Genomic DNA, 15213 nt, shown 5'->3' on the forward strand with positions numbered 1-15213 from the left:
TCCTCCTTATTTGATCAGCCTGATTACTGTATTTGGTAATAAAATACATATTAGATCCATCATGTTTCTTGGTCACGTTTTTGTGTATTTTCCTCTTATTATTTCTATTTGTAGCTGAATGTAAGAGCTCTTCCCTTGAGGTACTAACTGCTCTTTCATATGCTTTCTTTACCACAGTGACGTCATATTTTCTCTCAATTAATTTGTCCCAGAGTATCATCGCCTGTTTATTAAAGGAGTCCCAAGTGGTGCATATGCGTCTAAGTCGCAAAAACTGCCCAACTGGGATTCCCCCTAAAACTGGTCGAGGATGACAGCTATCAGCCCTCAATAAGGTATTCCTAGATATTGGTTTTACATAGAGATCACATTGAATGTCACCAACATTCGTTCCTTCCAACGTGATGTCTAAAAAATCTATTGTTTTATTGTGGATCACATGAGTAAATCGTAAATTATATTCATTCCGGTTGCAATGTTCCAAAAATTTGATACTCTCTTCTCGGGTGCCCCCCCAAATAAATATTAGATCATCTATAAATCCGTGATATGTGACAATTCTATGTCTGTAGGGGTTCCCACATCCATAGACGTGGCACCGTTCCCACCAACCCATAACAAGGTTGGCATAGGTTGGGGCAAATTTTGCCCCCATAGCGGTACCACGTCTCTGGAGGTAAAAAACCCCATCAAACATGAAGAAATTATGGGAAAGTAAATATTCAATGCTCAATAAGATAAATTCCCGTGTGATATCATCGTATAATTCGGAATATTGCAACCAGAACTCAACCGCTCGCAGTCCTGTAGTATGCTCAATGCTGGTGTACAGTGACGTCACATCCAGCGTTAGCCAACTGTAGCTGGCCTTCCATTCAACATTTTGTACTATTTGCAAATAATGTCCAGTATCCCTTAAATATGAAGGTAAAGCTTTAACAATAGGTTGTAACATCATATCAATCATGTTAGACAACTTCTCATTGAGCCCATCTATTCCTGAGATAATTGGTCTCCCTTTTATGTTCTCTAAACCTTTGTGAACCTTTGGTAGTATATGAAAAATGGGTATCTTTGGAGTTTTTACCACTATATCATTTAACTGGTCCATATTGAATACTTTGGCAATTACACCAAAATGAAAGATTTGTTTCAGTTATATCTGGTAATCATTGGTCGGATTATATTGTAAGGGTTCATAAGTTTCATAATCATCCAATTGTCTGGAGCATTCTTTGAAATAGTCTAATCGATTCATTATCACTATCGAACCACCTTTATCCGAATCTTTAATAATAATGTCCAAATTATTCTTTAGCTGTTTTAATGCCGTGCATTCTGATCTATTCAAGTTATCATATTTCTTTTTATTTCTGGATCTATTTTTTAGATTTTGGGCCAATGTAATGAGATCTTGTTCTACAAGTTTTTGAAAACGTTCTATGTATTGTCCCCTATTTGATGCTGGATAAAAGGAGGATGTGGAGGGTACCCTTATAACACTGGTGGGGACATTATTATATCTAATTCTATCTGAATCAGTGTCTATAGTGTTGCAGTGCTCAAAAAATGAAAAAGGTGTTTGGGGTAGTGTTACTTCTGTGTGTACCTGTTCATCACTGGTGTATGCAACTGGTGCTAATGTTTCCACTTGTGTAGAGTTGGACTGTGCTCCAACGTGTCGGTGAAAAAATCTTTTTAAGGTGAGTTTCCTGGTGAACTTATTCAAATCTAAAATAGTGGAAAAAAGTGAAAAATCATTATTAGGTGCAAAATTTAAACCCTTATTTAATAGGGAATGCTGTGCATCTGTTAAAACGTGTGATGATACATTTATAATATTACTCTTCTCATTACATTTTTTCGTGTTGGGCACTTCTAGTTTTTTTCCCCTGTAGTGGGGCCACCCTCCAAAAATCTCTTCCTTTTAGCATTTTGGGAAAACCTAGGTATCTCTCTCAAACCTGGCTCAGAATCCTCATCACTTGTATTGACCATATCTGAAAATGAAACCCGAGTAGAAGACAAGTCAGCCTGTGCCGATTTAGGTTTAAATCTCTTCTTCCCATTCCCTGAGGTTCTCTGATTAATTGCTGATTTAGGGAACCGTGAAAATTTATCTTTATGCCATGTATACACATTGCCACTGTCAAAGTCTAATTTATCACGGTTATATTTCTGCTGTTTGGATTGCATAATATTATTCTCATTCAAATTGAATTTTGTTCTCAATTTCTTATCTCGTGTTAAAAAATCATTATTCTTGGGTAAGCCATTTAACTCTGTCTGTAATAAATTAATTTCGGTTTTTAATTCTACATGTTTACTCCTTTCCCGACTCACTATTAAACCCATGAGAGACATTGAACATTGTGTTAAAACCTCATTCCACGATGTTATAAAATCCTGATCATGTGGATCCACATTAAAGGAAGGGTATTTGTTAATTCTTAGTCCCCTAGGTATCCTTCCTTCATTTAAATATCGTTGCATTGTGGTAAAATCCCACCATGTCTTTTGTTCCATCAGCATGAGTTTTTCCATATCATTAAACAGAAGTGGCATAGGTTTTGTACCCACATCATGTTGAACAAAAGTCCCACTTGTAAATAGAGCATCCGCTCTGTTCTCCCTTGTAAGATTCAACGTATCAATGTCGTTCATGCAAAATGCTGCTGTATCCAGTGTTTCCACAACCTGTTGTGATGCCTGTTCCTCCATTGTGTATAGCTGTATTAAAATATATACATATTTGTTCATAAATATAAACTTGTCTGCGTAAACATAGTGAATAAAATAAATGTTGAGTTCTTCAGATGTATATAAAGTTTGGAATAATCAATGAGAGGGAGAGCGAATGACGTAAAAATAAAAAAAGAATAAAAAATAATAATGATAAAGAGGCATCATGTTCCTCATAGACCTCCCAACTCACTTTGTTTCCAAAATAGTTATCACATAGAGGGTAAATATGTTCATGTGTGCTTGTCTTCAATTTGTGGTTAACATGGCAGCAATTCATTTACTTGGTGAAATCACTAACAAGATATCACAAAAGTTCCAGCGTTGACATGAGCCAAGTATATGAGATACATAAGCTAAGCACTAGGATATAAGTAATCCACATTCAGTCTCGCAGCTGGGGGGGGGGAAGAGTTATATATTCAGGTATTAAGTAGGAGTTTATAACCAAAATCACCCCGACCCCTCTCCCCCCCCCAAAAAAGCTCCCAGGGTCTGCTTGTGCCATGTGCCCATCCATCTCACCTATTGTGGGTCAGCGGCGCTATCCCAGATGGAAGACTTTTGGGAAGGGTCCAAATCAACGGGCGTTCCTTCACCCCCCGTCCCCAACATCCAAAGTTGGAGTCTCAGCGCAACTGCGCCGTTACAGCTCGACGTGTCCTCCGTTCGGGTGCGCCCAACAATTGGTGCTTCCTTTTTTGGTGTGTCCTGTAGCGTGGTCTCTGACGCTCTACTTTATCCCCCTATGTGCGTCACGTGAGTCACGTGTCTCTGACGTCCTCTTCCAGCCTGTTGGGACACATGTTCAAGGGATCTCACAAGTACAATAAACTGATGGCATAGTGGTGACACTAAGGATTCCTGGCACGAGATAGGGATGGCTCAACTTCTAAGACCCCAGGAGAACACTATTGCATTATGTTCTGAAGAGAACCGAGCTGGAATACACCCTACTCTATTTTCAGTGCAAGTACCCATGCATACAGCCAATGTTGCTGATTATCGATTTTAGATTTGCTGTCTGGCGCAGAGGCTCTGGAGCCACACCTGTTACGGTTTACTCTTCATTTCCACCTCCCCCAGCACTTACGCTCTTAAATTGCTGGCTACACTAAGTGATTCCTGTCACTCCCCGTGAGCAAGAGCGAACAACTGCACCCTCACAGCTGTTGAGGGGCACCCCCCTTCCCACTTACCCATCCCCAACTCTCACTCTACTCAACCCTCCCTCTAATTCTACCTACTACTCTCACCCTCTGACCTTCTTCATACCCCGCACCCCTAACCCCCCCTTTTTTTTTCTTTCTTTTCTCCTTCTCTTCCTCCACCCCTACCTCTCTATCCACCTTCACCCAGCCTGATTCCCCCCCCTCCTCTAAATAAATCCATTACCCAAGCCACACAGCAAGTTGGCACCATTAGATGGCTCAACGACCGACAAAGCTCGCACACCGATCAGAATACTTAGCCTCAATGTGAATGGCTTAAATTCCCCACAAAAGAGAATATTGCTCTCGGCAGAACTCAGACGGCACAAATCACAAGTGGCGTTCATACAGGAGACGCACTTCAAGGATACAAACATACCTAAACGGGCAAATAAATATTACCCTACCATCTATTCTAGCCACCCACAACAGAACAAAACCAAGGGTGTAGCCATATTATTCGCAAAGAACTTCCTGGCCACAAAGGCCGACCTGAGAGGCAGATATATGTTTGTTAAGGGCACCTTAGACAAGACCATAATCACATTTGCAACCCTGTATTTGCCAAACGAGAACCAAGACACTGAATGCAACGGGATTCTAGAAGCCCTACGGGACTTTTCAGAAGGACAATTGATACTCGGGGGATACTTCAACATACCCCTAGAGCCACACTTGGACTGCTCTGTAGGCAAAAGTAGTGCGGCGGTGAAAGTTATCCGCAAGATCACACATATGCTGCATGAATGGCAGCTGGTTGATGCCTGGAGACTACTTAAACCCCAGGAAAGGGACTACACCTTCTATTCTGCACGACATTCCAGATATACCAGAATTGATTATATCTTTGTGTCACAACACCACCTGGACACTTTGGCAAAGGCAGATATCAATACTCGCTCTTGGGCGGAACATGCACCCATTACTCTGGATGTGGCAATCGGAGGCAACCAAGGCAAGTACAATAATTGGAGGCTAAACGAAACAGTCCTGAAAGATGTCTCTACTCTGAAAGAAATAAGGCAAGCAATGACCAATTACTTTAAAGATAATGACAACAACGAGGTTAGCCCTATTACGGTCTGGGAAGCGCACAAATGCTATATGAGAGGGATCCTAATACAAATTGGCGCTAGACGCAAACGGGCCCGTACAGCGCAATACGATGCCCTAATGGACCAAATCCGGAATACCGAGATGGTCTGCAAAACCAACCCAACACCTGAGGAGACCCAGAAACTGGCCAATCTGAGGAAAGAATTAACAGACCTTCACGGTTTTTATGTGCAAAAGTGATAACTAGAATGAAACATTATTACTACGAGCATGGCGACAAGTGTAGCAAACTCCTGGCCCGCCTTCTGCGGTCACAAGTCACTCAAAACCACATCTATAGCCTTAAGTCCAAATCTGGAGAGAGTCTCCATCATACGCCTCAAATCGCAAATCTACCAAATAGAGCGAACAACTGCCACGAAGGGAACGCTCCATAAAGGGGACATCACCCAATTCCTCAGAGCGACACCCCTACCCAAACTTTCGGAGGACCAAAAACTAGCTTTAGAAGAGGATATCACCACAGAAGAAGTACGGACAGCCATAGGCGCTACGCCGACGGGCAAAAGTCCAGGACCTGACGGCTTCACTGTGATGTACTATAAAGAGTGTGCAGGAATCCTGATCCCCTTCTGGGCTAGAGCTCTTAACTCATTGCAAAACCTAGCAAAATTCTCTAGGCAATCCTTGGAGGCGCATATTTCTTTACTACTCAAGGCCAACAAAAACCCAGAAGACCCCAGTAGCTACCGTCCGATCTCTCTGATTAATGCAGACATAAAGCTTTTGGCAAAAATATTAGCAGCGAGGATCCAAACATATCTGGGGAAGCTAATTAATCTCGACCAAGCTGGATTTGTCCCAGGTAGGGAATCAAGAGACAATATAAATAAACTAATCAACATACTTCACTACTCAAAGATTAAACGCATCCCCCTTATGTTACTGTCGACAGACGCCGAAAAGGCCTTCGACAGAGTAAGTTGGCAATACTTATTCCGATGCATTAAGGAATTTGGCCCTCGTCTTTGCCAGTGGATAGAAGCACTATATAATGGTCCAGCTGCACGAATTAAGGTGAATGGCACGCTCTCTGAATATGTTGACATCCGGAATGGCACCAGACAAGGGTGTCTGCTCTGGCCCACTCTTTTCATATTGGCGCTGGAGCCTCTTCTCACCCAGATTCGGTTGCATCCAGACATTACTGGAATACAGATTAAGCAACATAATCATAAAATAGCGGCCTATGCCGATGATTTACTTCTCTTTGTGACCAATCCACTCATCACTGTAGCCAATCTAAATCGCCTACTAGCAACCTACGGCAAGATAAGCAACTTTAAAATAAATTTTGGCAAATCCTTGGCTCTCAATATCTCTATCCCACCACACACCATTCAAGGTCTATCCCAAAACTTTCCATACACATGGGCCAACAGTCATATTACCTATCTCGGAATCCAGATCACGAAAGATTACAAGGAATGGACCACCCTCAACTCTAAAATTACATTTGCAAAATTGAAAAAGGACTTAACATACTGGGCTAAACAGCCAATATCCTGGCTAGGAAAAATTAATGTGGTAAAAATGAACGTGATGCCACGACTTCTCTACATGTTCCAATGCCTGCCTTTACCCTTTCCAACGTCCTGCCATAAATCCTTCCAAACAACCATTTCCAAATTTGTGTGGAATGACCGCCCTCCCCGGATTAAAGCGAGCACACTGTGCAAGAGTAAGAGGGACGGAGGACTTGCCCTTCCAGACTGCCTAAGATACCACAGAGCAGCAATACTAAATAGAATTATTGATTGGTCGCACAGCCTAGATGACAAGGCATGGATAGAAATCGAGCAGCAGTCCACCTGCACACACCTTATCCACCTGCCTTGGGTGGACAAAATCCAGCTCTAAATTATACCTTGGAAGTCTGGGACACACTAAAAACTCGGATGAAGTTTACAATGTCTCCATCCCCTCTCACCCCGGTGACTAACAATCCGGCGTTTCCACCTGCTCTAAACACCAGCTCGTTCAAGGAATGGTTGGTAGACGGTCACCTCCAGTTTACGCACCTAACATCCAATAACCAATTGGCAGGACTTGAGAAATTGAGACAGGCAAGACCAGCCAGCACTTTACCTGAGTTCCAATACTATCAGATTAAGCATTTGTACAATTCCCTAGGTGGGAACTATCGCCTTGGAAGAGACCTTACACCCTTTGAACAGCTATGCCATACCCAAGATCCCCCCAAACATATAATCTCCATCTTGTATGGTCTGCAAGCGCAAAAAGAACCGAAGAAACGCTTAAACTTTGTTAGATCCTGGGAAAGGGACCTGGGGCTAGACCTCTCAGAAGAAGACATTGAGAAAGGAATACGAGCACTACTACACAGCTCACGATGCTGTCGAATACAAGAGATGAATTACAAACTCCTTTCCCGATGGGATTATACACCCCAGAAATTGAGGACGATATACCCCAACGCTAACAATATCTGTTGGCGGTGTAAGTCTGAAATCGGCTTTTCTGGTAATGCGACTTGCTTCGCCCCTTTTGGGACATGATACTACGCTCCTGCGTACAGATCCTGGGACGGGCAGTAGTTGACACCCCATCTTACGCACTACTGAATTTTGTAACGGAATCTGAGGTTATGCTAACTGATACCGCACTGAAGAGACACCTACCCAATGCAGCCAAATCACTAATACCGAATAAGTGGAAAACGGTTACTCTCCCCTCTTTCTCGGAATGGCTGAAAAAGGTTAATGAATTAGCAAAATTCGAAGATCTCTCAGCCAGAACGGAAAAACAAAAACAAAACTTTAGAGACACTTGGTCACAGTGGTTTTTATTCAAAGAGTCAGATACATATGAACAACATAGTTAGATCCAAGTCTTAGTGGCTAATACTTCCAGAATCTCACATTGCACACTCACATGTAGCCAGGATCATACAATCCCTTCCCTGACACGAAACATTGGCTATACCCTACCAATATTAATGTGGGGACATATAGCGGGCAGAAAAGATGATGTATACTGCAACCCCCTGAAAGAGAATATACTGCTTAAGTCTAAGATACTCTGCTGACGGTGTACTGACTTAACATGCTGCCATTTGTACTTGTGCATATATTGAAGTGTACTTGCTATGTGATGCTCCCCCCCTTATACACTTTTGATATTCCTCGCCCCCCCCCTTTTTTCCTTCTGTATCCTTCATTTCCTGATTTGAAATATAACAATAAAAACTATTGAAACAAAAAAAAAAACAATTCAAACAGTTGCCTAATAACAGAAGAGGAAGCCCTTAAACATTTTTCTTCTCTCAGACGGAACCTTCAAAGAAAACCAGTGATGAGAGGTCACTTATTTTCTTTCATGGGGAAAATAGCCATGCAGAGATAGAGCCCACCCTCAAAGAGTGCTGGTTGTGCAGTTTATACCTTATCTGATGGCATTGTAATGTTAGGTTGTATGCATTAGTATTAGTTTAGCTGTTTTGTGCTGCCACCTAGTGGACCCTTTTAGGATAGCTTCCCACATGTTAATTAGACTCTTATCATTCAAGGTTAAGCCTTCCCACTAAAGTTCACAGGAAGTAGAGGAGAATCCATTTTGAGCACACACAGACTGCTCACAAGCAGAGGGACAGACCTCCTTAGGATTTTTCACTTTTACACAGGCCCCTGGTTACATAACCGTCTGTAAGTAAGATGATATGTTTCCTGTATGTGTTTACATGTGTGTATATGCTGTACAGGTTGTGATGCAATGTTATTATGTTGTTTTATAGTTTTACAAAATAAGAACTCATATAAGGATAAAGCATTCAAGTTTATTCAACTCACAGAGCATTCTGAGTATTCTTTGCTGAGTTATGTGGAGTGTGTTAAGCTGGCTGGTTAAAGTATATTACGCAAAGGCACAGTATAGTGTGGAAACAGTACAGTAAAAAGACAGTTGCAGCAGATCTGCATACAGAAGTGACTGCGTTCTAAACATGAGTCTGAAATCAGGGAAGAAGTATATGCCTGAGGATGGACCCCCCATGAGACAGCATGGCAGGGAGAAAGCTAGCGCCCAGCAAGATGAGTTATCATCACATGCGTCAAAATCATCTAGGTCTAGCAAGATGTCTTCAGCAAGTTCCCTAGCACTCAAAGCACAAGCCAAGGCAGAGGCCACACGTGTACAGCTAGCCTTTTCAGAAAAAGAAGCTGCGGCCTACCTAGAAACATATTCATCAGAGAGTGAGGGTACCCATGAAGGTCCAGAAGTGCCAGAAAAACCTCTTTCCTCTGCAGAAATGCAAGCGAGTATGTTCAGTGGTTTACTAGTATGCCAACTACTGAACGATAAAACTGCGCCAGTGGAAGTATACAGGCCTAAGCCAGCAGAAGCAAACGCACCTAAGCCGGCAGCAGTTACAAGTACACCAAAGCAGCGCTACAGCGCCAGTGACATCAAACCAGCTAGAGAATATCCAGCAGAATACCCTAGAGACAGAATTCAGAGGTTCCCATTGCCTCAGCCTAAAGATTGTGCGCCTGAGCAACAATGCATAGAATATATCACTAAATACCTGCTACGCAAAGAAGCAGTTAACTCAAGTTTCATCAAGTTTGATGACTCCCCTGAAAATTACTGGGCTTGGAAGTCCTCCTTCCTGAATGCAACCAGAGATTTGAACCTTTCAGCCTCAGAGATGCTTGACCTGATGATAAAATGGCTAGGTAGTGAGTCGGCCGAACATGCAAAAAGTATGCGTAGGGTGCATTTGTTTAACCCTTCAACAGGACTTGATATGGCTTGGCAGAGACTAGAGAAAAAATATGGCTCACCTGAAGTAATTCAGTGAACATTACAAAAAAAGTTAGTGGCCTTCCCCAAGCTGACCAACAAAGATACCAAAAAACTAGAACAATTGGGAGATCTTCTTCTGGAGATAGAGTGTGCTAAAGAAGAAGGATATCTGAGAGGTCTGACATACTTGGACAATGCTATTGGTCTTAATCCCATAGTGGAGAAACTACCATACCACATGCAATTAAAGTGGGCCTCTGTTGGAACTAAGTATAAAACAGAAGGAGATTTTCCCCCTTTCTTTGTCTTTTCCAGGTTTGTGCAGCAGCAAGCACAGATGAAGAACGTCCCCAGCTTTGCCTTTTACAGCAACATCGATCAACCGCCTAAACCTGAAAGGCCTTCCAGATACCACGGTAAGACCTCTGTTTCCACACACAAAACATTCGCCCCTACGGGAACCTCACACTCTCAAACCTGCAGCAAGGAGGGCAGTATAGAGAGCCCTGATAGACAATGTCCAATTCACCGAAAGCCCCATCCTTTTAAAAAGTGCAAAGGATTCAGAGGCAAACCTATTGGTGAAAGAATGTATTTTCTCAGACAGAACGGCATCTGCTTCAAGTGCTGTGAATCCACCAAACACATAGCCAGAGACTGTAAAATATCAGTGAAGTGCTCAGAATGTGGCAGTGAGAAACACATTGCAGCCTTACACCCTGACTCACCTGCGCCACCAGCAGAGACTGTACAAGCAGAGACAGATCACGGCAGGGAGCTTAGTGACAGCTCATCTCCTCCAGTGATGAAGTGCACTGAAATCTGTGGCACAGGTAAAAGCTTTCGATCATGCTCTAAAATATTTAGTGACTGTGTTTCCCTCTGGACAAAGAGATCGAGTAGTGAAAATATACACGGTTCTCGATGAGCAAAGCAACCGATGTCTTGATGACTTTTTCAACATCTTCAACATTAAAACTACTGTAGCTCCATACACTTTAAAGACTTGTGCAGGCGTTACAGAAACTGCAGGCAGAAGAGCCACAAACTTTATTGTTGAATCCTTTGACAGAAAAACACAGCTCCCTTTACACACCAGACTAATAGTGGCAGTACTTTAAGAACGTCTGTGTTACCGAATGGGTGTACCACCTCATTGAACCCATTTCAAAACAGGCTCATAGTCAAAGAAAGTTTTGATAACCTAACACATTTCAGTGACTCTTCATTGTGCAGCCAAGAAGACATCAGCTTCAATCCAGAGACTGATAAGCTAAACAGTGTTTCAAAAATCAAAAGATGATGACAAGCAAGCTCTATCCATAGAAGATCAAGTGTTTCTTCAGATCATGGACAAAGACAACCATCAAGATGACAGCCACAGCTGGGTCGCTCCATTGCCTTTTCGTACACCCAGATGTAAATTGCCTTCCAACAGAGAGCAAGCCATGATACGTCTAGCCTCACTTCGCAGAACTCTGCATGGTAAGCCAGGAATGAAAAGAGACTTCACAGAATTCATTAAAAAGATGCTGGACAATGACCACGCTGAGATTGCAAGACCACTGGAATAAGGTAAAGAACACTGGTATCTGCCGATGTTTGGTGTTTACCATCCACACAAACCTGATCAAATAAGAGTTGTATTTGACTCCAGTGCAGAGTGTGGAGGTGTCTCTTTAAATAATGTACTGTTAAGTGGCCCTGACCTAAACAACACATTGTTAGGGGTTCTCATATGCTTTAGGAAAGAACCTATTGTCTTTACAGCAGATGTGCAACAGATGTTTTACTGTTTCTTGGTGAGAGAAGACCACCGAGATTATTTACGTTTTCTGTGGTACAAGGACCATGATATAGACAAAGAAGTAGTTGAATACAGAATGAGGGTCAAGGGCTTTGGAAACAGTCCCTCTCCTGCTGTTGCTATACACTGCATGCGTAAAGCAGCTCTGACAAGTGCAGAACAATTTGGACAAGATGCCAAACACTTTGTGTTGAGACACTTCTATGTAGACGATGGACTTGCATCTGCTAGCACCCCTGAGATAGCGATTGACATTCTAAACAAGACAAAACAGATGCTGGCAGAGTCTAATCTGAGACTTCATAAAATCTCATCAAATAGCACAGAGGTCATGAACGCCTTTCCTGCTGATGACAATGCTAAAGACCTCAAGGACCTTTGCCTGGGTACAGACACCCTGCCCCTTCAGAAAAGTTTGGGACTGAGCTGGGACCTAGAAAGAGACACTTTTGTTTTTCAGGTATCTTCAGAAGAAAAACCTTTCACTAGAAGAGGAATCCTGTCTACAGTGAACAGCCTTTACGATCCTCTTGGGTTTGTAGCACCTGTAACTATAAAAGGTAAAGTATTAGTTCGTGAACTGTCATCTAAGAAATGTGGTTGGGACACATTACTCCCACAAGAAAAATGACATGAGTGGCTTCAATGGAAGGAATCCTTGCAAGCTTTGGAACACTTAGAGATACCCAGGTGTTATGTGTCTATTCCCCTGTGAGCAGCAAGTAGAAAAGAACTGTATGTATTTTCAGATGCATCCAACACAGCGATAGGTGCTGTAGCCTACTTGAAAACAATTGAGGTTTGCAATGAGTGTTCAGTTGGATTTGTTATGGGGAAGTCTAAGTTAAGCCCCAAACCAGCCCTAGAGTTGTATGAGCTCATCAGAGATGAAATAGATATGGATTTAGATGTTGTGCTATTCTTTACAGATAGCAAAACTGTATTAGGTTATATCTGCAACACCTCCAGAAGGTTTTTCCTGTATGTTGCCAACGGAGTGAATAGAATCAGGCAAGTAACCCACCCTGACCAGTGGGTTTATGTGCCCACAGAACAAAATCCTGTAGACTATGCCTCAAGGCCCACACAAACTGTTCATCTGCAGAATTCTATATGGTTCTCAGGCCCTTCCTTCCTCTACCACACAGACAGAGAGGAGTTAGGCAATACAGCAGAAAATCACCCACTTATAGAGCCTGAAGCTGATCCTGAAATTAAACCTACAGTTGCAAGCTTCAACACCAAAGCTTCTGACACCTTCCTCCATTCACATGTCTTTGAAAGATTTTCTAACTGGGTGTCACTGTGTAAGACTATTGCCAGACTTATCCATGTAGCTAAGAGTTTCCAGAAAGAGCCAAGCAAAGTACAATGTAGAGGTTGGAAATGTTTCCCAGAGAAAGTCAACTCAGAGGAGATCTCACAGTCAAAAGCTACAATAATCTCTTCTGTTCAGCACCAATATTTTAAAAAAGAGTATACCTGTGTAAGTGAGCATAAAGCACTTCCGAAGCAAAGTCGGCTTAATAAACTTAGTCCTGTCATAGATAGAGATGGACTGATGAGAGTGGGCGGCCGATTGTCCTTTGCTGCACTGACTGAGCACGAGAAGCAGCCTGTCATTATACCTCATGATCATCACATTGCCAAATTGATTGTGAAACATTATCACAATAAAGTGGCACACCAAGGGCGTCACATAACAGAAGGTGCAATCAGAGCGGAAGGTTTCTGGATCCTTGGTGGCAAGCGCCTTATATCTGCAGTGATCTACAAGTGTGTCATCTGCCGCAAATTGAGAGGGAGATTAGAAAGTCAAAAGATGGCAGACTTGCCTGAAGACAGAGTGACTCCTGAACCACCATTTACTAGTGTAGGCATTGATGTTTTTGGTCCATGGTCAGTGGTGACCCGCCGCACAAGAGGAGGTAGTGCTGACAACAAACGCTGGGCTGTTCTCTTTACATGTCTGTCAACAAGAGCTGTACACATTGAACTGATCGAAACTATGTCAGCTTCCAGCTTCATCAATTCCTTAAGAAGATTCTTCTCAATTTGTGGCCCAGCAAAGTTACTCCGCTCTGACAGGGGAACAAACTTTGTAGGAGCTTGTAAAGAATTAGACATTTGCATAGCTGATTCAGGAGTACAAGACTATCTCCAAAACAGAGGATGCACATGGCTTTTCAACCCCCCCACATTCCTCTCACATGGGAGGTGCCTGGGAAAGACTGATAGGTGTAGCCAGGCGTATTTTGGATGCGATGTTACTCCAAGATAAGTGTACGCGTCTGACCCATGAGACTTTGAGTATCTTTATGGCAGAAGTTATGGCCATTATGAATGCTAGACCTCTGGTACCAGTCTCTTCTGACCCCGATAACCCTATGGTTCTTACTCCAGCAATGCTCCTGACTCAGAAAGTGAACTTTTTGTCAGCCCCTTCTGGTAATTTTGAAACAACAGGACTTCGTGTAAAACAATGTAAGCAAGTTCAAAATCTGGCTGACACTTTCTGGAAAAGATGGAAAAAAGAGTACTTGTCCAACTTACAAAGCCACAGAAAGTGGACCCAAAATCGCCCAGACATCCAAGTGGGTGATGTTGTATTAGTGAAAGACAGTCATGAAAGCAGGAATGAATGGCCTGTGGGACTTATCATCAACACTCTGCCAAGTAGAGATCGTCAGGAAAGTAGAAGTAAAGATTGTCAAACAAGGGACTGCCAAAACGTATATGAGGCCAGTTTCAGACATTGTTATTCTTGTTTCTTATAATACTTGAATTGTATTCTGCATAGCAGTAAGTTATATAGTGACATATTGAAATATGCCAGGCAGGGAGTGTGCAGTTTATACATTATCTGATGGCATTGTAATGTTAGGTTGTATGCATTAGTATTAGTTTAGCTGTTATGTGTTGCCACCTAGTGGACCCTTTTAGGATAGCTGCCCACATGTTAATTAGACTTATCATTCAAGGTTAAGCCTTCCCACTAAAGTTCACAGGAAGTAGAGGAGAATCCATTTTGAGCACACACAGACTGCTCACAAGCAGAGGGACAGACCTCCTTAGGATTCACTTTTACACGGGCCCTGGTTACATAACCGTCTGTAAGTAAGATGATATGTTTCCTGTATGTGTTTACATGTGTGTATATGCTGTACAGGTTGTGATGCAATGTTATTATGTTGTTTTACAGTTTTACAAAATAAGAACTCATAAGGATAAAGCATTCAAGTTTATTCAACTCACAGAGCATTCTGAGTATTCTTTGCTGAGTCTTACGTGGAGTGTGTTAAGCTGGCTGGTTAACCTATATTACGCAAAGGCACAGTATAGTGTGGAAACAGTACACTGGTGTGTACAAATATTTGGGGTATACCACCCAAAGAAAACAGTACAAATTAGAGTGATCTTTGATTTCAGTGCCAAATTCAAAGGTGTTTCCCTAAATGATGTTCTCCTAACAGGCCCTGACCTCAATAACAAATAGAGATGTCGCGAACTGTTCGCCGGCGAACTTGTTCGCGCGAACATCGGGTGTTCGCGCTCGCCGGAAGTTCGCGAACG

At 42.4% G+C, this 15213-nt stretch overlaps 1 protein-coding gene across 1 annotated transcript; it reads left to right on the forward strand.

The window, feature by feature from the left end:
- Positions 1 to 8589: 8589 nt before the first annotated feature.
- On the forward strand, positions 8590 to 14699 carry LOC121402990. The gene is made up of 2 exons (XM_041590111.1): positions 8590 to 8734; positions 8824 to 14699. Exon 2 carries the CDS (start codon positions 12470 to 12472, stop codon positions 13919 to 13921), a length of 1452 nt encoding a protein of 483 aa, XP_041446045.1. The 5' UTR covers positions 8590 to 8734; positions 8824 to 12469; the 3' UTR covers positions 13922 to 14699.
- Positions 14700 to 15213: the final 514 nt, after the last annotated feature.

The sequence above is a fragment of the Xenopus laevis genome, chromosome 4L (genome assembly GCF_017654675.1).
Source record: "Xenopus laevis strain J_2021 chromosome 4L, Xenopus_laevis_v10.1, whole genome shotgun sequence".
Lineage (NCBI taxonomy): Eukaryota > Metazoa > Chordata > Amphibia > Anura > Pipidae > Xenopus > Xenopus laevis.